Genomic DNA, 24,563 nt, shown 5'->3' on the forward strand with positions numbered 1-24,563 from the left:
TGCATACCTACTAAATATACAAAATAAAAATCATAAAATCGGTCATTGCATTCATTGGAGCCTGTATGAAAAGCAAATGATGAAAGAAATCATCAAGCCTAACGAAGGAAGCTTTTAAAATTTCCTCGCTGGGAAATCGGTGAGCAAAAAAAAGGGTATAGACAACAGGCAAAACGGCCAAAAAATTCCACGCATGCAAGGTAATATCCACCCCATTGCCAAAATTATTATAATACCATGATTATCATGGCTCGTCAAGTCAAATTACGCTCTCCAACTAATTAATGCGTTACAAGTATGAGCCGATAGTTAATGTCGATAGTTCGAGTTTGGCGGAACATCCTAAAGCCTAGTACTCAGATCGGAAAAAAACACCTCGCGAACAGAATCAGGGTGGATATTCGTATGAAACCGATATGAAAATTTTTGGGGCCATAACTGTTTTCTAGGCTCTGTACGGAAGGCAGTACTCAGATCAACAAACAAAAAAGGTCGGTATATATTAAAAAAGTATCCGAAGGTATTTGCTGATATAGCTGGTATGTTTCTACCCCCCTCGAAAGTTATATCAATTTGATATATTTTGCCAGCAAACACGAAGCAAACATTGCAATTTGAGAACAAAAAACCGAGTAGTTTTTTCGGAACTGAGTAATAAGCTTATTTCAAAACAACAATCACAAAATCGAATAGAAAGGTAAGTGACCGCCGAGCACAACTTCCACTTATCGCCAAAAAGTACCGATATTTTTGTGTAACCTACCCTGTGCACCGATAATTATATATATCTGATCTTACGACGTGGAAGAACAGAAATATAGTGTCAATTGGCTTCTAGTTCATATTTCATCTGTTAAAATACCCCAAAAATTTATAAAATTCATGTTTTCCAACCAAAACAATATCATCTACCAATATATTATACAAAATTGATATCGATATATCGATATCAATTTATAGCATCCCTATTTCGTAGCATTACTTTTTCGACGACGGAATCGAAAAGAAAAAACACAAGCAGGCGAAGCAAAGCATACAATTTAATAATGAATTCTTGAAAATGTTCTATGCGTGCCGAACAAGTCTGCTTACGCATTCGCGCGGTTAAAGCAGCAATTCGTTTTTTTTAAAAGACAGTTAATGCGATGTCTCCCTGCTTGTGTCCAAATCGTTAAAAGTGCGTGGAAAAGTGTACGAAACCAATACACGGAAAGTGGGACAACGGCAACCGAGAGAGCTCGTTGCGCTTGTCTCCGCTGTTGTGTGCGACTCTATGTGTGTGTGCGTGTGTTGGTCCACAGTGAGTGTGTGTGTGACTACAGTCTTCTCAGCCCCGTCTCCCCTCGAGTGCTTTAAAATGTGTTTTATTTCTTGTTTAATATTTTCTTTACAAAATACAATGCAACAATAAAAAAAAGTGCCACAGAATGTCGGACGCTTGAGTAGGCCAAATCCTATGAAGCAGACAAAACCATAATATGTGCACAAATAATTTATGTTAATGCTAAGAAGGCGATTGATTTCCTCTACTCCATCTTCTTTTGTCTGACTCTGACCAACGATTTTGCCGCATGGTGAGTTCGCTGCTGCTGTTTTTCTTGGGTCAGGTTTTCGTTTTTTTTTGCATTGCCTTGCACAAATTTGTTGATGTTGCTGCGTTGTATGTAGACATTTTTTTACAGACGAACGCTGACAATCGGTTGCCCAGGGGAGTTGAGTGCGGGTTTAGTGCAGATGCTTGCATGTTTCGATTTGACTATGTGTGTGTGCGTGTTGAGCTGCAGCAGCAGAAACAGAAACAACAACGGCGACTCGACTGTGGTGAATTTCATTAGGATGTTGAGTTTACCCCGTGCGAAGCAGTGTTGCCAACACACATTAGAACAGGCCAGAGCAGAGTTCGTTCGGCTTTCTCAACAATTCTTTTCTATGCTCTCTCCTTCGCTCTGTCTCTCTCCCCATGCAGCAGCTGTGTGCGCATGTTCTCAACGCTTATTATTTATAAACTCAGCTTGTTGTTGTTATTCTGCGCGAGGGTTTTGCGCGCATTTTTCCTTTATGTATTGCTCTCTACAACAAGGTACCACAACAACGTACCAGGAGCCCCAGCGAAGTCGAAAGTTTATGCTACCTCCAAAATGGAGAGCGCATTCGCATAATGCTCATATGCGCTTGGGGACTGTCTGAGCCCCTTGCAGGATATAGATCCTACCGAACCGAACCGAACCCAATCCAATACCCTTTCGTTCGCGGTTGCGTTAGTTGTAACATTGTAATGAGACTCTTGAGCGTGGCACGATTGATTTAACTCTGCTTTTCCATATGGGTGTATTGTGATGGATGGACGGACATCGCTTTGAGTGTGGGAGTGGGCTTGAGGAAATCCTAATGAACGTATAATTAGGAGGTTAATCACATTGACGCCTGTTATCTTTTGCAGGCTGGCGACACCCGGCGGCAACAGGATAATTGGATATAGCAATGAATGATTTACGTCAGCAGCAGATGGTAGCAGCGACATCGTCATCAGGATCAGTAACGGGAACGGGCATAGCAGTGGGATCATCAGGTCGAATCAATTCCAGCGTAAAATCTGCGACGAGCACCACGACCGAGGAGGAGCAACGCGTGAGCTCGACATCATCGCCGGCACAGCGGGAGCATCGGTTGAATGCAGAGCAGCAGCAGCTGGGAGCAGAGGAGGCACTGCAACAACAACAGCCGGGTCATATAACCAGCACTACAGCATCGCCACCGCCGCAGACGCCGCGCGACGATGCCCAAAGCGCTGCTGCAGGCACAACTGGAGCATCAGCAATTACAGCAGCAGCGAGGGGAACCGCAGCCATGGCTGCCACAGCAGTTGACGTGAAGGGCGAGGAAGGAAGCAGGGGTGGAAGCAGCCAAGGGCACAAAATTATCCTCAAGCTATCCAAGCACTCGCACACCGCTCCCAATGAATCTCATTCCGTTGGAGACGAGAGACGTGTGGAACCATTGCGCATTCATCTGCCCAGCAGCATCGGCGGGACGGGGGCCAAGCCGCAGGACGCCTCAGACGCGGACGCCTCCTCGTGCTCCTCCTCCTGCGCCGAGGCGGAGGATGAGCTGAGCAGTCTTAGCCAGCATCGTCCGACCCCTAATCCCCGGAGCACACCGCACATTGTGCCAAAGCTCACTATCCGGGCAGCCAATGAGGAGCGTGTGGGCAGCGTTGTGCCTAAGCTGACTATCAAAATGCCTGAGAATCCCGCGGCTTCCTCTAGCTCCGGCTCAGGGTCCGGGTCAGGGTCCGGGTCCGGGTCCGGCTCCTGCTCGAGAGACGGCAGTCTGTCCAACTGCCTTGGCCGCAGTCAGTCAATGACGCCGGCCAAGAACGAGGCACATCTGTCTAGCCTCTCTCCCGCCTCCGCCTCCTCCTCATCAGCATCCTCCTCTTCCTCATCATCGTCGTCGTCGTCCTCGCTGTCGATGGTGGAGATGCAGACGGTCCCCAAGCTAATGATTAAGACCACCCTGGCCGGGAGCAGCTGCATCAGCAGCAACAGCGAGGAGCAGCCGCAGCAGATACCAAAGTTAACCATCAAGACGGGCGGCAGCGGCCAGGAGCACATGCACACGGTGATCATGACGCATGACCTCAGCAACGCTCAGAGCATACCCAAGCTCACAATCAAAACCAAGTCCATTGAAATGGAGGACCCCGATGGAGGACAGCCCCCCGCCAAGGCCGAGCAGCAGCATCACCAGCAGCAGCCCCTACCCAAGTTGACCATTAAGAATCTGTGCTCCCCGAAGCACAAGGTCCGCGCTGTGCTTGAGGAAAAGCCACCTTCAGCTGCCTCTAAGCTGGCCACACCAACGCCAACGCCCATGCCCATTCCAATATCGAACGGCGGGGAATCGAACAGCAGCAGCCAAGAGTTCTGTGGCTTTTCAGATCCAGATGGGGAGCAGATGGTGGCGGACGAGATGCGCCGCAACTCTGATGATATGGACATTGACGAGTCCCTGTCGAAGGAGCACGATCCCAAAATGTTTCACAACCTGCCGCCTCTGCAGCCGGCAGCCAGCAATGGCCTGGCCATTGAAAACAAAGCCAACAAGTACAAGACTGCTGCTTCCAATCCTAATCCAAATTCGAATCTGCCACAGCACCAGCAGCAGCAGCAGCAGCACAATGTCGTGGATCTAGTTGATCTAACATCGTCGCCATCCCCAGGGTCCTCGCCAGCGCATGCAACCATCGATTTCTCTGGTAGCATCTCGCCGGGCCAGTCGAGTCATAATCTCCTCCTGCCTCTTCGTCTGCACATGTCGCCCGCTGGCACAGCACCCGGTACCGGGTTGCCCAGTTCCAACATTCTGCTAAGCCAACTGACGAGCCCAGCAAAGACCCACTTTTCCACGGCCCCCGCCAAGAGTAATAACTCCAGCAAGTATCCCCAGCTGACCGAACGGCTGATGGCGAACGGAGGAGGTGTCAGGGTCGGAGCTGCAGCAGCGGCAGTAGATGAGGGCGGCGCTCAGCTCTCGGGCGTGGTTCCTATAGCGCACTCATCCAGCCCCTCGCAGCCCATTATCGATTCTATTGAGATTCTGGACACTCCGGAAGGCAGCCCGCATATCACCTACATGGATCATCACCAATTGGTCAACAATCACCACGACGGGATCGAGCAGGATCGGCAGGAGGAGGAACTGGAGGAGCGCGAAGAGCTGGACAACAACAATGAGAATCATCTGAAGCGCAACAGCAGCGACGGCAGCGAATCTCCCAGCGTAAGTGCTTTGCCGTTCTGGATTCCTAGTTCTTAGGTCTGATCCTCTCCACTCCCTCCTATAGATCCCGCGCAGCAAGCAGCGACGATTGGACAACGATGAGAACGATCAGCAAACGCATAACTGCCATGAGCCTGGAAAGAAATCGAGTACCAGCGAGACGATGCAGATTCAGACAGGTCAGCCATCCCACCGCTCCCGCAAGCAGAAGCACGAGAGAATTCTCAACACAGACCTAGAGGACGGCCTGTTTCCTCCATCCGGGGCCCCAGGCCCTGGCCTTGCCTCTAGCCCTGGACCTGGTCCAGGCCATCCCCCATTGGCATCGTCAGATGGAAACCAAAATGGAACTCTCTTCACTGATTCAGGGGCGGCGGCTGAGGATGCCAACTCGTTAGAGTTGCAGCCAGAGCGCCAGCGAAATCAGCCTGCTGCCGCAGAGGTGATGACTACACCAGTACCGACGGGCAAACGACGTGGCAGACCTAAAAGGAACCAAACTGCAGATCTGTCTGCGCATCTGTTACCCGTGACTCCAGCCCTTGCCACACCCACCCATGAAAGCCATGACAGCCAGGAAGCCGTGGCCAGTAGTGCGGTGAAGTCTCGTCGGGTGCAGCTGCTTCGCAAGCGTCTGGCCATTGATATGGTAAGTATGGGCCAGGAACAGCTGCCGGAGGCAGCGGCGATCACATTGATGGACGAGCAAGAGGAGCATACGGGAAGGGTCGATGATTCGCCGAGCGCAGTGGGAAAGGTGATTTGTCGCGATCATCGTCAGCTGAGAGCCACGAGGCGCACCCAGACCCCTAATTCGAAGGCGCTGAATCCTTCCCAGCCTACAACCAAGACCACCAGGAAGCGCCAAAGCAAGGCCAACTCTAGCAAGCTGTCGCTTCAGCAGCAGCAGTCGGAGCCGCAGCAGCAGCCGATTCCTACCCCAACGCTCAGTTTGGCCCAATTTGGAGAGACGGAATCGAACAACAACAACAGCATGGCCTTTGCTCTGGCAGCTCAAATTGATCTGACCATGTGCTCGTCCAGCTCGTCGACGTCGTCCGGGGTGCCTGCCACCAGCTGCCAATTGGGGAGTGGCAACGGCAACGGAAGTGGGAGCAGCTCAACCATGTCCATGTCCTCGATGCTGCCGCCCACAACGATATTGTCGTCGTCGGATCCTCTGCCGGATGTGGTCTTTCAGCCCAACGACTTCTCCTCAATTATGGCCACGCAGCAGCTGCGCTCGCCACGCCCATGCAGCATCAGCGGCGGAAGTCAGCTGGACTCTCACGACGAGGACAACTATAACAGCGCGCTGGACAACTCTGGCGGTAAGAAGCGACTGCAGAGACGAAGAAGCTGGACTTTCAACGTATTTTCCTTCGATTTCAGACGAATCTGGCTCGATGACGATGCAAATGCTTTCAATGTCAGCTGCAGGCGGCGCCACTTCCACACGCGGACGCGGCCGAGGACGTGGCTCGAGAGGTGGTGGCGCTGGTCGGAGCAGCAACAGTGGATCCTCTTCATCCAATCGAGCTGGCGGTAGCTCCAGCAATGCATCCTCTACGGCCGCGTGCCAGCCGCGGGCGCCACGGATGAGTCGAGGGGCCAGTGCCGTTGCCAAGGCCATCGCCATGAGTCGCCCCCGCTGCGTGGGTGGTCTGAAGCACACACCCGATCCCGAGAGGCTTAAGGGCCTGTTTAGTCCGGTAAGTGGTGGATCCACGGCTATGCATCCTTCGAGCCATAAGCCCATTGGTTTCCCATTTCCCATTGAATCGGTATAAAACCGATTCATTTTCATTCATACATAACATATGTGCATGCACCAAGCAACACCAACAACCGATGCAATGCTGGTGATGGTTATTATTATTCTAAGTCGTAGGCCACCAAGTCAGCTGCGATTGTTGATTTTATTGAGTATTGACTGTTATGTTTGCTCGTGACTGTGACTGTGACTGTTAATGTGGCATGTGTAACAGGTACAAATGTGTACTGTGCAGTGCAGGGCTTTTTCGCTCATCTCGGCGCATGGTGGGAAAAGGCGATTAAAATTTTCTTTGCTTCGGCTCTGTTACGTAAATGTTATCGACGCTTACACTGTTGCAAATATTGTGTCGTAATTAAAATCAAAGTTGCGCGCAAATTTCGCAGCTCACAGTTATAAGTACATATGTATGTAGACAGATGAAGAAGAGCAGCATAGAGCAGGACAGAGCGCAGTCGCTTGCTTTGGCTTTGCCTGTGATTTTAATCAGCTGAAGTTTTTGTTTGGCTCACGCCCACACACGAACAAAAGCGTATACGTGTGCCTTTCTATGGGACGCGAATGCCTTGGTGATGCACTTATTCGCTGGGTAGATAGTCCACCTTCACCACACCTGCTGCTGATTTCTGTAGGCATCGCTGCCTACACTTCTGGCTTTTCATTGTCATGTGCGAACATTTGCTCTCTCGCTCTGGCTACCTGCCCCTATCGACGAGCACTCTCTCGACTCGCAAAAGCTTTCTGGTTTTTGATTTTTTCTGCACGCTGGCAATGCCGCGCACAATTGTTGTCAGTGCTGCACGTCTAAACATCTGTAAAATGCAGTTGCACAAAAGCTTACCAATGTACATACATATACATATGTATACCCACACATGTACATACATACAGTTGCGGCAGAAATAATAACACTGTTTGGTACCACAGTCTTTATTGTTTCAAAAAATGATCTCTAACCAACATATTTTGCCCTTGACTATAATATCAATTAGGTTTACATGTCTCCTCTCTGATAGAAGTGTGCTTACTTTCAAATTCCTATCGGTTCTTATTACTAAAGGCAATTTTCCAAAAAAAGAAGCGAAATAGGACGGCAACAAAAATAGCACTAAAATTGGTTTTTTATAAAAACTTTTACTTTTCCGAGCTTTTTGATATTTTATGATCTTAATTAAATTACAATTCGGTGTCTTAAGTAGATTGTGGCAAGAACTTAACAAAATAAAAGTAGTTTTGGGCCTTAGAAAGCACTTTAGGTAAGAAAAAAGCAAGAGGATCAAAACTTTTATTCCAGAAGGAGACACCTATCTTTAGGTGAATCCAATTGTTGGTTGATCATTGAGCATTGATTCGCAATGCTTTAAAACATGCAACCAACAAAAAACACACGGAATAAAAGCCGCGATACCGCCATTTCCGGTCAAACTACTGCTTGATGAGAGCAAGAAGGACCCTTATAAATCGTCCACTGAGCTAAAAAAGGATCTTAAAAAATCGCCAAGGATAAGCAAAGTTAGTTCTTGCATACAAGAACATAAATTAAGTGCCAAAAGTCCGAGGAAAAATCCACTTTAGAAAGAAAGCCATGGGGCAAAGTGAGTACAGTATACAAATAGCACTGGAGTTGTCCCAAAGAAACATCATGTGGTCCGAAGAAAGTCAAATTGTTTTTTTTTTTTGTGGAAAAGGCTATCAATCTTATGTATGACGACACCTAATGCAGAATAAAAACTCCTGGCTAATATATAAAACGATTAAACACTCAGGGATAAGTATCATTGCATGGGCATGCTTTTCGTATTATTCAGGTGGTCCAATACATGGCACAAATAGGTGATGGATCAACATGTCTATATTAAAATATTAGAAAACAATGATGCTGCCGTATATGGAATGGAAAATGCCGTTGTTTTGTGTCTGCCTTCGGGACAATGATCCAAAACAGACCAGCAAGGAAGCTCGAAGGTGGTTCGAGATCAGTGTATTTAATGTAATTCATTGGCCTGCTTAGTCGCCAGATATGAACACCCTGAAAAATCTTTGTGCTAAAGCTAAAAAATATGTTTCCAATACGAAACCAAGGAACAATATTGATCTTTGGGGTATCAGGCATTATTGGTGGAGCCATATCTCCCAGGAAAGATACGAAAATGAGGTGAACTTTCATGACAAGACGCTGAGACACTGTGGTTGCTTCCAAAGGCTTTACAACAAAATATTAACCTTTGAATACAACTAAAGTAACCTACTTTAATGAAAATTTGGAAAGCTTCTTTTAAATTTGTTTTTTTTTTTTAATTTTTGGAACTCAGTGCTATTTTTGTTGCCGCCTAAATTCCTGAATAATTCCTTTTCTTTTTGATAATTTTCGTTTGAAGTCTGCAATACAAACTATTGCTTTCGGAAACATTAGATTATATCCTAAAGTATATATATTAGTTCTTAAACCGTTCATTAATACCACTGTTTAAACAAAATCCTTCAATACAGAAAATTGAGTGTCATGGTGCTATTATTTATGCCACAGCTGTATATAAAAATGTTTGTACCAATAAATAATCTTATTCATTAATAATTTGATAAATTGGAAATGTACAGTGTACACAACTAATGAAAAAAATACACAGAAGCAATGATATTTTTTGTTCGTAAACAAGCTTGCTTTTTCTATAATTATTTGTTTTGTTATTCCTCAATGAACAATATAATAATATTAAATACAAAATTTAAATTCTTAAAAAATTATATTTAGTAAATTTGTAAACGAAATCACAACAAATATTATTCGCTAGTCATGATAAATTCTTCGGGACACATTGCTGCGTTTATGGAAACTGTAGTGTCGAACCCCAACACTTTCAAAACTGTTTTTTAGATACTTCCACTCTTCCAAATTGAACTTATGTACGTATGTACATATGAATGTAAGCAATATAAATAGAAGAGATTCCGTTACATTTGATTTCTTTCTTCATGTTTTAAATGATTTTGGACAAATCGAAATCGTTTTTGACCGTTTCGGATGTACCTTATGTAATACAAAAGAATTAACAGTCTAACTAAGTCTAATGAAAATTTTGTACATATTGGCTATTCCGAAAAATTTTAAAACAAAGGCAGAAATTTAAAGTTGTTCAAAACTCAACAGTTTGTTCATGGAATAATATGACACATATTCAAGCTTCAAAAGATATGAGCAATATGGTTTTACGGTGGTTTGATTGTTCTTGGCAGAGGCTAACCTACACGTACCTCTTGCTTACATCGTGCTTACATTCACATTCGTGAAAAAAAAGGGTATTTTCCATGGTAAAAAAAAGTGGGCAAAACAGTCGTTTCAGTATTGAGCGCTTAGCAAAACTTAAAATTTGTTTAATTTTCTTTTACTTAAGATACAAATCATACTTGTAAAATATATAATATATCTTAAATGTGTAACGTCTGTAACGGAAAATTGGGTTTTTTTATTTTAACAGAATGAGTTTTAACAATTTTGTTTACCACAATAGCTTTATAAACAGAGCTTTTTATGCACTTTAATCTGATGAAAAAAATCTTTATTACACATTTTTTTGAAAAATACTAAGGGTAAAGTGTGTAACGTCCGTAACGGAATGAATACTCAAAAATTGTATTTTTATATTAGAGGGTGAAAGTAGGTGTTTCTAATGGATTTTCACCTGCTGAATCTGAGTCTGGGCTTTAAAAAGGTCTAGGTTGCCGAAAATCCGAAAAACTTTACCTCAAAGTAACAAAAAGTGTGTTTAATTAACATGCGATCCCCTAAACATGTAATATAATAGTAATGAATACCTTATACTTTTTTTTAAAGTAATAAATTAATAATTTCAAGGTTAAACAGTTTTGTAAATACATTAATATTTTTTATTTACACGATTTGGCTTGATGGAAAAAGTGTAACGTCCTTAATGTAACGTCCGTAACAGACAATTTTTTTTCAACGGTACTAATTATGCTTATTTTCTTTGATGAATTAATATGGTCATGTCTTCCTCTTAATTTGTTGTATGTTAACCTTTTTTGTTTATTATGCCAAATTCGCTACAAAAAAAAAAAATATGTACACATGCATGCAGCCTCAACTTCCATTTTTTGTAACGTCCGTAACGGAAATTTAAGCAAGCATAGTTTTTTTTTCAAAAACAGTTAACCTTTTATTTTAAAGTAAGTTTAAAAGAACGTGCCCAGAACTGCATTTCGTAAAAATTTCATGAAATATACTAATGTGAACGCCAGCTGTGTCAATTTGAACAATAAAATTTGCTTGGGAATGTAACGTCCGTAACGCAGGATTAGCCCAAATGTATATACTGTAGTAGAGTTGCGGCCACAGAAGCGACTCAAAACGATCCTTCTCGTTTTGTTTTGAAGATGAAGTGTAATATATTGTTGTGAGGACCTACATTCATATATTACGCTGAGCTAAGCTCAGTCTGTCCAGGATTCTTCTACAATAAATTTGTAGATCGCTGGAACCTCTAAGGAAAAAAAAGGGTTGTCCGGTGATCGACGTTGTATAGAATAACGAACCTTGAGTTCTTTGAGTTTATATTTAAGTATTCTTTATTTGTTCACAGTTGTTCTCTCGAGTTGGGGACTTGTAATTCGCGTCGAGTTTTGGACCGCCCGGCTGTATGGTCCCGCTTCGAGTTTCGGACTGCTCCTTTATGGACTGCCCTGCCCGTCTGTCCTATGGGTTACGCGTCGGGCTCTTGACTACATGTCTCTCCTTTCGAGCCATTGCCTTTTGTTGGAAGTTCGCGCCCCGGTCGATCCGCGAGTCCCCTATTTCTTAAACGGTTTCTTATTTCTGGCCATAATGGGGGATGGTGGGGATACAAACATATGTCGATGTGTGGTTGGGGCTGCTGATCGGACACAGAGGGTAAATCAACGTAAATCAGCAACTCCCAGGAGGTGTCTTATGTTCTGTTCTGTGAGAAATGAAAGTGGTCGATAATTGGTGTGTGTGTAATTTTGGTTTATGGTTACTGACTTATGTATAGGAATTTGATATTATATGGCTGCACCTGTGGCGAATCGTGGCAGCCATGATTCGTTACATTGTTCCTTGAGGAATACGAAGGAAATATGTACATATAAATATACATACATATGTATGTACATATGTAATATATAATAAATAATTTATTTTTGACTTTTCTCCTTTATACTCTGCTTTAGTCGCCCCAAGTTTTTGAGGAGGATACCCGCATGAGCGCCGATCTTGGGAACAGCAACCAATCCATGATGGGGAGCACAACGGAACCGCCGCTGACACCGCAGAAGTAAGTTTGTAATGAGTAACGAGAGCCCATGGGCGGGAGGGAAGAACTTAACTACATTGTTAAATCTTCCCCCAGGCAACCCGATTTCCTCAACAACGAGGAGTCGCAGTCATCGGTGGTGAGCAACGTAAGCATGCTGGACTCGAATCAGGGTCAATCCGTTGACGCCATCCTTGGGTCAGCGCTCAAACGCCCAAAGAAAAAGAAAATGGAGATTTGTGTGGCTGAAGAGTAAGCGCTCCTTATCCCTTATCATCTTTTCCACCTCGATAAACTAACGTTGTTTCGTTCTAACATTGCGCGTGCAGCACGGACTTTAATGCTTCCAGCATTGCCGAGTACGATTGGCCTCCACCGAAAGGCTGTTGCCCGTCCAAGAATCGCGATACCTTCATGATCCAGGAGCAGGTGGCTCTCTATCTGGGGATAACCAGCTTTAAGCGCAAGTACCCGGACCTACCACGTCGCGCCGTCGATATGGAAGAGCGCAACTGGCTGCAAGAGAAAGGACTGGTCAGCGAGAAGATGTGCGACCTGGGAATCACCGCCGTCTGGGCCTCCGACATACTGGACATAATGTATGCAGACTTCTACGACAAGTACGAGGAGTACAAGGAGTATATCCGTCTTAAGCACTTGCGTGAAATCGAGGCCAAGCAAAAGGAGCCCGGCCTCACAGTTGGCACTGTGCGTGGACTCCAGGCCAGAGACCGAGCCATGCTCTCGGCCAGCAAATGGAATGTTTACTTCAACAAGACGTGAGTTGAACTACGAAGCTGAGCTACGAGGGGAGAGTCTTTGAAAATGATTTGCTTGTTTCTTGTTTCGAATTTATTCAGCCGCAAAGATGAGCGTCTGGCTTGCCTGGACCTGCAGACTTTTACGATGAACCAGCCCCAGCTGCGAACAGCCCCCACGAATACCCGCCTACATCGCTCTGTTGGGGAAGCAAGTGGGGTTCGGGCAACAGCCGAGGCGGAGAATATGCTAATGCCCACAGATCTGTTGTATCCACGAGATGATCATTACGATGAAGCCTTCTGTCAATCGGACTATGCGTATCCGCTTCCCGTGGTGCCGGACCAGTTCTCATTCGGCTACCGCAAACTGGACTTCGTCGAACTGAGGTAAGCCAATTACATCGCTAGATCGAAAATTGCAACTCTACCTCTATCCAATCAATTCGTCCGTCCTTTCAGATCCTACCCATTGGATACAGCACTGGAAAAGCCACAGATACAGTCACAGACAGCAGGGCTAGAAGCTCAACTGCTGGAGCGCATTAACGGCGTTGCCTGCGCAATGGCCGACAAAGTTGCTGCCTCGGCATCCGAGGTTCAGCCTGCATCCAAGCCAAAAGAGTCGGTTTCTGTCCGACGTAGTCGCCGGTCCGCGCGGCAGCAGTCGGAAAAGGTGCGCACGGCCAGCAACTCCAGCATATCCTCCTCAGCCTCCCTCTCATCCTCGTTCAGCGACACCAGCAGCAGCAGCAGTGATTCGGTAAGTGTGCGGTGAAGCCAACAATTCGATATTTCCTGCAGTTAGAGCAGTTGCTAGAGCTACAAATTTAAACTTCAGGATAGTGACGATGAAAGCGACTCCAGCAGCTCGAGTAGCTGCATCTCAACAGCAGCCTCGAGTGCCGCCGCCAGCGACGATGAACGGAATGAATCAGCCCGTTCCCGGATATCTAATTGCGGCGTATGCCTGCGCACTCAACATCGTAATGCCAGAGATATGCCTGAGGTCTTCATACGCTGCTACAGTTGTCGACGGCGTGGTAAGTCCCAGTCCCCTTCCCCTTCTTCCTTCTCCTTTATCGTATTCACTCGTTTTGCAGTGCATCCGAGCTGCATTGATATGCCACAGCGCATGGTGGGCCGGGTAAGAAACTACAACTGGCAGTGTGCCGGGTGCAAGTGTTGCATCAAGTGCAAGAGCAGCCAGCGGCCCGGTAAGATGCTGTACTGCGAACAGTGCGACCGAGGCTATCACATCTACTGCCTCGGCCTCAAGACGGTGCCAGATGGTGAGTGGCGAACATCCAACATGCACGAGTCCCAGCAAGAGGCTGGGATTGGGATTGGTTGGCAGGGTTAATTTTTAATTTTTTCGACCTATCTGAATTGTAGGGCGATGGAGCTGTGAACGCTGTTGTATCTGTATGCGATGTGGCGCCGTAAAGCCCGAAGGCCTGCCCCAGGTATCTGCATTGGCATCGCCCTGTGGAGCCGGAGCCGAGGCGATGAAGGCCTCGCCCCGAAACAAAAAGATGAAATGGATACACGAATATCGCATCGACCACATCACAAAGCTGCGGGAGCATGCCGCCATGTTCTGTGTGCCGTGTGCGCGGATCAAGCCGGCTAAGCGACAGGCTGGACAGGGAGTAACAGCAGTTGGATCGGTCACAGTCCCCCTGATAACTAGTCGAGGATCAAGCCCAACGACCAATATAAGCCAAGTCCCATCTCCATCGCCAGTGGCTGCGCTGAGTCCCAAGAGTGCCTTGGTAACCACTACTCATGAGGAAGAGGCAACAACAACAACAACAACAATGACAGATAGGCGACAGCAGTCGCATGGAGCACCACCAAGTATCACCACGATGGAGTGCAGCAGCTTCAACCGGAACGGGGTCAGTGAAGATTTAGGAGCTGCCAGCGGCGCCGCTACTACAACTATAACTGCGACGGCCACAGCAACAGCCACAGCCATTTCATCACCTGCGCTGACAGTCACATCAGGGACAGGAGCGGCCACAGGAGCTACCACAGCAATAGGCATAGCGCCGCCTCCGGTTGTTGCCTGAGTGGGGGTTATTCGTTATTGTGGCAAGCGCACTTTAACGGACTTATAGAAAGCGCCGGACGCGGGTTCAACCAACCGCTCCTCCCCAGGCTCCCAATTCCAGTCCCAATACCTGCCCCGTTCCGCCCCGAAAAACCCTGCAACAACACAACCACACATGCATAGTATTGACGAATGGGACAAAAGAGACGAGAGGAGAGGAAAGAAGAGAAAGTGAAGCAACTAAATAAGGATTTATAATTATTATTATTATATTTTACTATCGGTACAACGTACTACACTATTGTTACTTAACGTTGCTCCCTAATGTTAAAAACACACAAACATGACAAGCACACACTGCATTCAGAGCACATGTGGAACTCTTCGCGTATCGTCTAGACAGCAACCTTCGTATTTCACACAGTTCGCACTTCATGGCGATTCACTGAAACTAAATTAGTTTAATTGCATGCATGTACATCTATATGTATATGTATGCGTATGCGTATGTGTATATGTACATGTTCTTGCACATGTATACATTTTATTATTAGCTTAATATCGGGGAGCTGCTTGATTGAAACGCTTTTACGAAATGCTGGATTGAAATAGCTTGGCCAGCAGCAACTGTGTTTTATCATCGTTCTCGTTCATGGTCCACACCACTGTTCCCTGTCGGTGTTGGCCTACAAAGAACATTTGTTTTTTTTTTTTTTTTTTTTTTCATCGAAATAGTATGTTTAATGTTTGGATAAAAGTTATCTGTATGTGTCTCAGCACCACACCCAACCACACCCCCCACCCCCCGATTATTACTATCATTGCTGTGCTATATATATTTACATATATGTGTACGCAATACTCTTTGATTTTGTAATATCTTATGCACCGAATTTTTCAAGTTGTATGTGTATGTATCTATAAGGATAAGGATTGTAAGCCTTGTAAGCCCCGTTAGAATTTTAAGTAGTTAAGTACATACGCCAAGCAGAGCAGTCTTTTATGCGGGATGCGGGACTGCTTGGTTCTTTTTAATTTTCGAGTTCCCTTTAGTTCCGATTTAGTGTGTAAGCCATGATAAAGTTGAGTTGATTTCGAAGATCAGACCGAGGAGGTTGAGCGAGGAGTTATTCTGTAGTTTTAATGGCTAAGAAGAATGTATTATACATGTAATTTATGCTACCACAAGCGTACACACAGATACAAACAAATACATGCGTATATATTTATAACTTTAAAGAGTAAGCACAAGAGCACAGAACAAGTACGTACGTCAAACAAAGCGACTAGAAAATGCAGAAAGCAGAGATCAGAAGCAGAAGCAAAATATTGAAAAGGTAAACTATGTGTGAAATAATTTTAGATACAATATCTGGTACCGCCGCAGCAGCAATAGCGATCGATAAATAAATAGTTAGTAGTAAGCATCAAGTCTACTTAACCAGAAGCGGATACAGATGCGATGCGATCTGTGCATTCGGTAAAAATCTACTTTTCCATGAAATCTAATTCTTAAGTTTTTATTAAGTGAATAATGATTGTATACATACGAGAAAGATTTATTTTTAAGTCAAATAAAACAGCAGCATTAACATTAACATCTTTGCCTTGCTACACATTTACCAAGCGATTCTGGGCATTAAGCGCTTCTCCAGATCGTGTCCATCGCGCCACCCCAACACCGAGCAACACAGCATATTGGTATGTGCCACCATCTTGCCTTGCAGTTCAAATCCGAGCCGAATGCAGGCCACGTCGCCAGGACGGAGGCGCTTCATGGGACAAAGATCATTGCAGCTGTCACCAACGTAGACTACTTGCTTATAGATCTCGCCAACGCGCATCTGCTGCAGCACGCCTCCCTTACAAAGGTTACGGGCACAGAGATCACAGCCAATCTGGTCTTCGTAGGGTAGCATCAGCAGGCTACCGTTCGCCTGAACGCAGGCAGCATTGGTCTTAATGTCGGTGAACAGGCAACTGATGCCGTACGACTCCAACCACTCGTTAATGAAAAACGTGTTGGCATCGCTAATGATACACATGTCCACGGTAGGGGTTCTGTTGAGGCACCGCATCAGATGTAGCATCCCTGACACCGCCGGAATCCTGCGTATTTGCTGGCCGACTGCTGTCCTTGAATCCAGCTTGTGCTCTTCATGCAGCAGATGGAGCACGCGATTAATATAGATCTGCCAGCCAAACTTCGGTATCATTTCTAGCAATGACATGTTGCGCCTTTCCTTCGGGAGAAGTTGGCTGACCACCAGGTACGAGTCCTGCTCAATGATGGTCTTGTCAAAGTCAAAGGCTACCAGAATGCGACTCCCAACATGCTCGCCCTCGCCCTTCTGGTACAGGAGACGCGGGCAGCGCCAGAAACAGTTTCCAGTAACTCTAGGTACAGAATTTTTCAAAATGATAAACATTTATAATTTGAATGAAAAAGAAATAACTTCATTTTGATTTAATACAACTGGTCAAAGCACATCGATATCTATAGGCTTATGCGAATATTTAGAGTCTAAACTCATACCAGTAGGTACACATGTAAGAGAAACCATGGTTTTCTGCCAGTTTCTTGTGATCTGACTCTCCCACGTTTTAATCCATTCATGCGAGCCCGCCCAGATACAGTATTGGCTGACAAATTAATCTTTAACATGCAAAATTGATAGCGTAAACGTAAATATTATCCCCGGTAATAGGTTTTTGTTTCATATTCAGCGAAAAATCCGTTTCCAAAAGGTTCAACTATAAGTAAGTTTATAAGTAATTAGTGTAGTTCTGTAGATGGTACTATCCAACACAACAGCACTTCAATATTTTTTGTATCATAGTATTCTCCAATAAGCTTTCCCCAAATGTATGTTTGTCTCCATATACTCATAAGAAATCAGTAGATTTAATTTGCTAGCTATAAAAATTGGAGTTTGGTTTCTGTGCATCAGGTGAGCTGTTCCAAAAATGTTGTCAGCGTGGAAGACAATAAGAATATTTTTAAATTTTCTTTGACTCAGGGTTCTACTGATGCTGATAACGCCATTTCATTCCATTTCATCGGCCAATGCCAATTAAACTGTCGTCTGAACATTCTGAACGGCCTTGGAGAGTTCCACCTTGGAAGGTATCAAATAAAAAGCCGGCGACAATGTTTCGCCGCAAGGACACTGGCAGGCTGCAAAGGTATATTTAAAGAAATAGAGTAGTATTAGCAGATTATATGAAGCCATTATAATAAAACGAACCATTGATCCAGCTAAAGTTGCCCAGCTTTTGCTCACACTTGGGGCAGTACAGACGTCCTTGGGTGTTGAGCATAATGCGGTGCATCCAGGCAATTGGTTCTACAAACAAAATGCTGCGGCAATGATTGGGTGTGCTCTCGTGACCTGGCGAGCCCAGTGAGGATTGCCGTATGCGCTCAGCAACCTGATCCAGGAGTCGGGGTGCGCTTATGTTGTTCGGCTGGGTCTCGGCCGGCGCTGGAGTCTGTCCGCTGACATCGTCATTTGGGACAGCCGTCGCTGTTCCCTCACGATGGGGCCTGTCGCGCGGTTTGTGCTCGAGGACATGAGACTTGGAAGCCAGAACGCGACGGCAACGACGACAACGAAAAACAATTGGCTCGGGATTTTCGCGTGTTATGTCTGGATCTGGACGCACAACGCTGTGGAAACTCTGCGGTAGAATCTTGGCCTTCCGCATTTGCTCCCCAGCAAGGCGCAGCCGATGCATTTTATATCGCTGGTAGTTGGGGTCGATTTTGCATCCCATGCGCCGAAACAGCTTCAGTTGAGTAATAAAGCCTGAGTTTGGTTGCACAAAGCGTCGCTTGGCCTTCACCAGCTCGTAGGCGGGTTGAAAGTTCAGATTGTGTCGTTTCATCATGTATGCAATAACCGTCGAGGAGCTACGGCTTACTCCAAAATAGCTAACGGGGCAACGGGAAACGAAAAATTATAAACTAATTTTCATCTCATTCGGAATACGATATGCTTACCAATGTACAAGCACATTGCCCTGCTGATCCACAGCTGAGCTAATAAAGTTCACGCAGCCTTCTAGATGCTGCAGGATGTCTTCGCGCGGCATGTCAGCAACTAAAAATACACACTATACTTCATTTGTGAACTCGAACAACACCTTCTGGCTCCACTTACTTTGAATGTATTTTGTTGTGAGGAAGCTAGCCTCTAAAATGTGCTGCGGCAGTGGTACCGAATCAAGCGTCAGGATGTGGGTAATTTTAAACGACTTCAGTGTTTCCATATGCGTGGCCGCCGTCAAGTTTCCTAAGCGAGCAGCCTGATTGTGACAAAATCAAGCGATGACCAGGACCTGTTATGCTTACCCAGAAACAAGCCCGTCTCGATTTCATCAATGCTGACAGGCCCACCATCGAAGTCTTCACGTGCCAGGAAGCCAGAGTCCTGCGGCTTGCCTGACGACCGCGCCTGCGGTTTTTGCGCCATTTTATTGACAACTGTTGCACCCAGGAAGACAGTGTACCCAATGTTCACTATTTAAAATTGGGATTACAAACATGCTTGATACAGACCAGACAGATAGATCTGGTATTATAATCAAGGCTACAGCTACCTTATTCTTCGTCGTCCGCACAGAATTCAATATTTGTTTCTGGTTTATCGATATACTGATTTATCATATATCGATAAGAGGATGTTGGTTCCGATACTTATCTTACCATTGTTTTCGCTTCTCTACCAGATGGTGCTCTGAAAAAACTAGATAGGTATACGGCGAGAAATCACTTAAATTAGTAAGAATGACTACGCTGAGACCCTTCACCTGCGACGATCTTTTTAAATTTAACAATGTGTAAGCTGTGTGTACAAAGAGGGGGGGAGGGAGGCAACAACTTAACCAACTCTATTCACGTGTTCATTCAGGAATTTTGACCCACTTACGGAAACCTACGGACTGTCGTTCTATACGCAGTACCTGGCGAAGTGGCCGGAGTACTTTCAGCTGGCCGAATCCCCCAGTGGACAAATAATGGGCTATAGTAATTTACCTACCACGCAATGTTCTATCACAATATTCCAGAAATCATTTATGTGCCTATCCATTTCAGTTATGGGAAAAGTGGAGGGACACCTCGACAACTGGCACGGACATGTGACGGCCCTAACTGTGTCGCCCGACTACAGACGGCTCGGATTAGCTGCACTACTGATGAGCTTCTTGGAAGACATATCGGAAAAGTAGGTACTCGGCCTTAGTCCCACAGAAGAGAAGAGAAAAAAATAAGAGCATTCAACTGTTTTGACTCTCTAGGAAGCGGGCGTACTTTGTGGATCTGTTTGTACGCAAGAGCAACCAGGTGGCCATTAATATGTACAAAAACCTTGGCTACATCATTTACCGCACTATACTCGAATATTACTCGGGCGATCAGGACGAGGATGCGTATGGTAAATCTGTGTACACTGTACAGATTAAGTCTAAGGCCTCGCTAATTTTCCTCCTCCCCCGCAGATATGCGAAAGGCCTTGTCGAGGGATGTCAACAAAAAATCGGTGATACCGTACACGCAACCTGTACGATTGGAAGATATTGATATGAATTGATCCGTTAATTAGTATTAAGATAAAATTCGTAAATAATCTAAGAGTTTTGGTCTGTTAGTCTGGTGGTAACAAGAAATTTTATCCCATTGACTGCTTGCCAACCGAACCTACAATGAGATCCCCCAAAAAACCCAACTCAGTTACATTTGATTAATACCTCCAGTCTATCAAAGACATTGACACTTCTATAATTTTATTGAATTTTAAATTATTTAAAGATTTCTTAAGCCGATGCGTAAATAACCGTATTTGAATAGAATGTTCAACACGTCTAAAGGTAAATAACGTAAGCAACTTGTTCAGTTCACATCTGTAAATTACAACAAGTATCTAACATAGCACATAACATATCTATTATCTAACTCATGGAGCGTATGTATGATTTTCTTAATTTTCTTAAACGTTTCTTGCAGATCACAATGCGCGAACTGCGCCATCAAACCACTCACTAAAACTAGCAGCAATACACATTAGTATATTCACTCAAATACATAAATAAATAAATATGTAAAAACAAATTCCCATTTAGGTGTTTGCTTTTATTATTATTATTATAAAGAACGATTTGTATATGTGGATTTCTAAAAACCATTCAATGATTTGGTTTGAAGGATTATGTTGGCCCAAAATATTAAGACATATGGGATTAGTTTTTAACAATTAAACATTTTTAGCTGCTTTGCAAATCGACTTATATGCCCAATTCTAAATTGACTCCTCCTGCAGCTATGTCGGTGCGCAAATTAGAAACAAAATAAAACTAGTCGAAACTTTTGGAGTCACGGTACACGTGTTACGTCGAAATATGTAATACCTGGGTACTGAGTTTCAACATGCCTATTAAATTATGTGTATTTACTGCTAAGTAACTCTGTGTGTGGGAGAGGAGGTGCAAGAGGCAGGGAAGTTAGCCCCGGGAAATTTTTTGTATTCGTAATTCGTTCGGGCTACTGCAATAATAATCCGATCGGAACAAGATCTGAACACAAAATCCGGTTGCTCTAGCTCTTATATGTATAGTTTCTGAGAACGAGGTCTTAAACTCAAACCGGTCAGATGGACAGACATGGCTATGGGGTAAAACGGTGCGACGCACCGGGTCACTCAAGTTTAGGTGTCCAATATCAGGGGTCCCCGGCTCTGACCAGCAAAAACTTTAAAATTCTGGCTGCCACAGATTTTTGTTGTATATTATTTTAGGAGCACCCAATCGAAAAACCCAATCGACTCAGCGGATAAAAAAATCATAGCTGCGATACAAAATGTGACAAATAATATGATTCTATATATATATATATATATATATATATATATATATATATATAAAAAAAATAAACCAGGAAGTCCAATAATAATCTTAGCACTATGTAAATATAAAAATATATAATTGTATTTGAATGAAATTAAAAGAAATTCCATCGATAATTTCATATGGAATGTCACCTAGTCACCTAGAAGAATCACATGTGACATCATGTAGGACATAGTTTGAAGGGTCACGGGTGACTTCCTACAGGACATTTTCGGAAGTTTTCCATATAAAACGACAAGTGACAAATGACTTTTGGTACTGCAGCATAATATTGTACATACTATATGTATATTTATATTCCATATACTATTTATTTATTTATGGACATTCATGAAGATTCTGGCGTTTGGCAGTAAATAATTGTCTTCATGGCAACACTAGTTAAATCAATATTTACATAATGTTGCACTAAGTATGTATGTTGTTACCAATGGAATAAATAATCATGAATCAGTATGCAGAAAATGGCAAAGAAGGGCGGAGTCCAACAGCTTCAAGCGGACATCAGTACAGACGAGGAGTTTGAGAAATTTCTGCAGCGATCCGGGTTGCTCGGTATATGTAACTTGGACTGGGACTGGGACGGTCTGACTTGATATCTGTGCAATCAATTTCTTGCAGTACTCGACATATACTCGGAATGGTGTGGACCCTGTCTTGGAATGGTGGGAAGTCTGCGGAAGATCAAGCTGGAGCTGGGAGGCGACAACTTACAGCTGGCCATCGTAAGACCCGATTTGCTTGCCCAGCCCAGACTCATTCTCATTCTCTCGTTTGCTTGAAAAATAGTGCAAAGCTGGTTCCATCTCCTATTTGGAGAGGTTCAACAAGAAAAGTGAGCCGACATGGATGTTTGTTACGGTAAGTGCATCTGTCGACTAGTGGACTGTAAACAAATCTACTGGAGATGGGGAACCGTTCTGGTATTTGGTATTTTATAGGGCGGAAAGGCCATCAATATCATGTTCGGCACAGACGTGCCCAAGCTGGTAGCCATTATCACCAAGATGCTACAGTCAACAATGGCCAAGGAGGTCCATCAGAGCTATGAGATCACTGAACTACAGCCCATTGAGCTGGAGCAGCAGGAAGTGAAAAACAAGGCTCTGCGGCTGGCCGAGAACATTGAGTTGGAAGAGTGCAAGAGGAAGCGCTTGGAGTACCTGAAATCTGTCACTGATTGCATCATGCAGAACCTTCCCGATATTGGGATAACTGTCTTTGGACCACAAGTCAACCGGGAAATGTTCAAGAAGCTATCGGAACCGGCCGATCCCTTGAAAATCCAGTGCAAGGACCGCAAAGTCTTTACCATAACGCGAAGTGACTTCACCACTGTGAACTTTGCATCTGAGAATCCACTAGCGAGCGATGTGATCGAGCAGTTGTATGACAAGGAGCTGCTGATGTGTTTCTGGAAGGTGGAGGATGCTCTTGGCAGTCCGCCCAACGTCCTGCGGCAGTACGCCCATGAGCTGACCAAGGAGACCATAAAGCCACCGGATGAGTTCAACGAGGAGGAGATCACAGTGCCACCCATAATAGTGCCGCTCGATGTTACTGTGCAAATTAAAAGAGAAGGTAAGTGCGTGCTGAAGTTGTGCACTCAACTTCCCATTTATGTACATTGTATGTACACATTGTATGTAATGTGGGACAAGTGTGTGAAACCGAGGCAGAAATAGTACGTGTCGAACAGCTCAATGACAATAAAGAAGAGGACAAAAGCGAGGTGGACAACGAAGCAGCAGAAGATCGGGACGAGGGGAAATTGGAAGATTCTACAAATTTTAAGACCATCCGCATTCCTCCGATTTGGGTGCCTAGTGACCAGCGCACCAATGCAGCTCTAATTTACACCTATTTCCGGGGGCAAACATCCGCTTTCCTACCGCCCGACCCTGTTCCGGAGCCACCGCACATTGTGATGACATTCGACGCCTACAAGAAGAAAGATCTGGACATTCTTCTTGAATCCTGCAGAGAAGATATTCCGCTTTACGGCTTCTTTACAAGCGACAATCCTCAGACGGCAGTTTTCATAGCCAATTCGGTCGAGAAATACAATGCAAAACCCTATGTACCGTAAGTAGATATCTCGTCAACCGCCGAAATTCGCCCGAATAGCATTTTAACCGTCAGTTTTTTACACGAACGAACGAAGCACCGATAAGATCGTCCTGAAGGTGAATAAAGTCAAGACACAGACTGTACCAATGTTAATGGCTTACGGTCCCAGCTATGTAAGCACCAACTCGGTTGTTGGCCACAAGGAGGCATGCCAGTTTTTCCCGGACAATTACAAATCAGCATTGCAAGAGGAAGCTGAACTACACGCAGTAAAAGCTGAGAAACCGAAGAAACGCAAGAAGGTATCAAATTGTTGTTTGTTTTTTTTTTTTATCATAAATGATACTAGAACAATTTCATATATGTATGTACATATAAAGAACAAGAAGGGAGCTGATGCAGACGACAACGGGAAGGCCGACGTTCTGTCAGAAGCAGAAGCCCAACAAGAATCAGAGGAAGCGGCAAAGACCACGCCAGAGGAAAGTGCCTCCACGACAAGTAGTGGGGAGGACAGCTGTGAGAGTCGGCCACCTACTGCTGATGGCAACAATTCCTCTGCAGACCGCGGCACAGGTGTCATAACAAAATGAACGAAATATGGATCATTATATCATATCATTTAAATGAATTTTCCTTAGTTTTATGTTAAATAAAAAGTATAATTTAATAAACTGTTAACAGACATATTCAGGCAGGCTCCGGTTTTCGCTTTCACAAAAAAAATGTGATTTACTTTTCAAAACGAAAAGTCAGGCGCTCCCGCACTCGTAAAACGCAAGACTTTTCCGTTTTCAAAACGGCAACAAATTCCTCGCCGAAATGAAAGTAAACAGCTTTTTATACAACTAATAAAAAATCTTAATTGCAAAAGGAAAAAAATGTATGACATAATGATGCATTGACATGAATTTGACACCATTACCAGT

The 24,563-nt window shown here is 44.6% G+C and overlaps 5 protein-coding genes across 13 annotated transcripts; 3 read left to right on the plus strand and 2 right to left on the minus strand.

The window, feature by feature from the left end:
• Window positions 1–979: 979 nt before the first annotated feature.
• Window positions 980–16,256, plus strand: LOC111072174 (supporter of activation of yellow protein). 4 transcript variants are annotated; one of them, XM_022363861.2, is made up of 13 exons: window positions 980–1,300; window positions 1,419–1,574; window positions 2,441–4,782; window positions 4,847–6,113; window positions 6,175–6,494; window positions 11,762–11,865; window positions 11,941–12,096; window positions 12,174–12,623; window positions 12,705–12,992; window positions 13,065–13,365; window positions 13,444–13,645; window positions 13,706–13,894; window positions 13,998–16,256. In XM_022363861.2, the coding sequence occupies exons 3-13, from the start codon at window positions 2,482–2,484 to the stop codon at window positions 14,675–14,677; spliced, it is 6,258 nt and encodes a 2,085-aa protein (XP_022219553.2). In that variant the 5' UTR covers window positions 980–1,300; window positions 1,419–1,574; window positions 2,441–2,481; the 3' UTR covers window positions 14,678–16,256. The 4 variants fall into 4 exon arrangements, with proteins under 4 accessions (XP_022219553.2, XP_022219554.2, XP_022219555.2 ...); XM_022363862.2 differs by having other exon boundaries at window positions 980–1,191; XM_022363863.2 differs by having other exon boundaries at window positions 980–1,177.
• On the minus strand, window positions 16,187–17,093 carry LOC111072176 (pyridoxal phosphate phosphatase PHOSPHO2). Its single transcript, XM_022363869.2, has one exon. It carries the CDS (start codon window positions 17,085–17,087, stop codon window positions 16,278–16,280), a length of 810 nt encoding a protein of 269 aa, XP_022219561.2. The 5' UTR covers window positions 17,088–17,093; the 3' UTR covers window positions 16,187–16,277.
• On the minus strand, window positions 17,091–19,313 carry LOC111072175 (dual specificity protein phosphatase MPK-4). 3 transcript variants are annotated; one of them, XM_022363865.2, is made up of 6 exons: window positions 19,261–19,313; window positions 19,013–19,180; window positions 18,822–18,953; window positions 18,662–18,761; window positions 17,907–18,592; window positions 17,091–17,836 (listed from the first exon to the last, which is right to left on the minus strand). In XM_022363865.2, exons 2-6 carry the CDS (start codon window positions 19,131–19,133, stop codon window positions 17,733–17,735), a joined length of 1,143 nt encoding a protein of 380 aa, XP_022219557.1. In that variant the 5' UTR covers window positions 19,134–19,180; window positions 19,261–19,313; the 3' UTR covers window positions 17,091–17,732. The 3 variants fall into 3 exon arrangements, with proteins under 3 accessions (XP_022219557.1, XP_022219559.1, XP_022219558.1); XM_022363867.2 differs by having other exon boundaries at window positions 19,013–19,144; window positions 19,261–19,289; XM_022363866.2 differs by lacking the exon at window positions 19,261–19,313 and adding an exon at window positions 19,220–19,237 and having other exon boundaries at window positions 19,013–19,144.
• A 57-nt stretch (window positions 19,314–19,370) lies between these two features.
• On the plus strand, window positions 19,371–20,766 carry LOC111072178 (N-alpha-acetyltransferase 20). 3 transcript variants are annotated; one of them, XM_022363871.2, is made up of 6 exons: window positions 19,372–19,500; window positions 19,572–19,687; window positions 19,757–19,886; window positions 19,960–20,096; window positions 20,161–20,222; window positions 20,666–20,766. In XM_022363871.2, the coding sequence occupies exons 1-6, from the start codon at window positions 19,448–19,450 to the stop codon at window positions 20,702–20,704; spliced, it is 537 nt and encodes a 178-aa protein (XP_022219563.1). In that variant the 5' UTR covers window positions 19,372–19,447; the 3' UTR covers window positions 20,705–20,766. The 3 variants fall into 3 exon arrangements, 2 of the variants coding, with proteins under 2 accessions (XP_022219564.1, XP_022219563.1); XR_002607573.2 differs by having other exon boundaries at window positions 19,374–19,500; window positions 20,161–20,529; XM_022363872.1 differs by lacking the exons at window positions 20,161–20,222; window positions 20,666–20,766 and having other exon boundaries at window positions 19,371–19,500; window positions 19,757–19,890; window positions 19,960–19,978.
• Window positions 20,767–21,886: 1,120 nt separating this feature from the next.
• On the plus strand, window positions 21,887–24,259 carry LOC111072164 (thioredoxin domain-containing protein 3). 2 transcript variants are annotated; one of them, XM_022363847.2, is made up of 8 exons: window positions 21,887–21,976; window positions 22,026–22,119; window positions 22,186–22,289; window positions 22,354–22,425; window positions 22,506–23,145; window positions 23,226–23,649; window positions 23,729–23,936; window positions 24,015–24,259. In XM_022363847.2, the coding sequence occupies exons 2-8, from the start codon at window positions 22,029–22,031 to the stop codon at window positions 24,225–24,227; spliced, it is 1,752 nt and encodes a 583-aa protein (XP_022219539.1). In that variant the 5' UTR covers window positions 21,887–21,976; window positions 22,026–22,028; the 3' UTR covers window positions 24,228–24,259. The 2 variants fall into 2 exon arrangements, with proteins under 2 accessions (XP_022219539.1, XP_022219538.1); XM_022363846.2 differs by having other exon boundaries at window positions 21,929–21,976; window positions 22,019–22,119.
• The last annotated feature ends 304 nt before the right edge of the window (window positions 24,260–24,563 follow it).

The sequence above is a fragment of the Drosophila obscura genome, unplaced genomic scaffold (assembly GCF_018151105.1).
Source record: "Drosophila obscura isolate BZ-5 IFL unplaced genomic scaffold, ASM1815110v1 contig_75, whole genome shotgun sequence".
Taxonomy (NCBI): Eukaryota; Metazoa; Arthropoda; class Insecta; order Diptera; family Drosophilidae; genus Drosophila; species Drosophila obscura.

Excerpts from the sequence above, each read along its gene's own strand:
- LOC111072164 (XM_022363846.2), top strand. The coding sequence starts at position 22,020 with ATGCAGAAAATGGCAAAGAAGGGCGGAGTCCAACAGCTTCAAGCGGAC. Across the intron at positions 22,290-22,353 it reads ACAACTTACAGCTGGCCATC|TGCAAAGCTGGTTCCATCTC; the intron begins GTAAGACCCGAT and ends CTTGAAAAATAG. Across the intron at positions 22,426-22,505 it reads CGACATGGATGTTTGTTACG|GGCGGAAAGGCCATCAATAT; the intron begins GTAAGTGCATCT and ends GGTATTTTATAG.
- LOC111072174 (XM_022363861.2), top strand. The coding sequence starts at position 2,482 with ATGAATGATTTACGTCAGCAGCAGATGGTAGCAGCGACATCGTCATCA. Across the intron at positions 12,097-12,173 it reads GAGATTTGTGTGGCTGAAGA|CACGGACTTTAATGCTTCCA; the intron begins GTAAGCGCTCCT and ends TTGCGCGTGCAG. Across the intron at positions 13,366-13,443 it reads GCAGCAGCAGCAGTGATTCG|GATAGTGACGATGAAAGCGA; the intron begins GTAAGTGTGCGG and ends TTTAAACTTCAG.
- LOC111072175 (XM_022363865.2), bottom strand. The coding sequence starts at position 19,133 with ATGGCGCAAAAACCGCAGGCGCGGTCGTCAGGCAAGCCGCAGGACTCT. Across the intron at positions 18,954-19,012 it reads CGAGACGGGCTTGTTTCTGG|GAAACTTGACGGCGGCCACG; the intron begins GTAAGCATAACA and ends CTGCTCGCTTAG. Across the intron at positions 18,762-18,821 it reads CACAACAAAATACATTCAAA|TTGCTGACATGCCGCGCGAA; the intron begins GTAAGTGGAGCC and ends GTGTATTTTTAG.
- LOC111072178 (XM_022363871.2), top strand. The coding sequence starts at position 19,448 with ATGACTACGCTGAGACCCTTCACCTGCGACGATCTTTTTAAATTTAAC. Across the intron at positions 19,501-19,571 it reads CTTTTTAAATTTAACAATGT|GAATTTTGACCCACTTACGG; the intron begins GTAAGCTGTGTG and ends GTGTTCATTCAG. Across the intron at positions 20,223-20,665 it reads TGATACCGTACACGCAACCT|ATCACAATGCGCGAACTGCG; the intron begins GTACGATTGGAA and ends CGTTTCTTGCAG.
- LOC111072176 (XM_022363869.2), bottom strand. The coding sequence starts at position 17,087 with ATGTTTATCATTTTGAAAAATTCTGTACCTAGAGTTACTGGAAACTGT.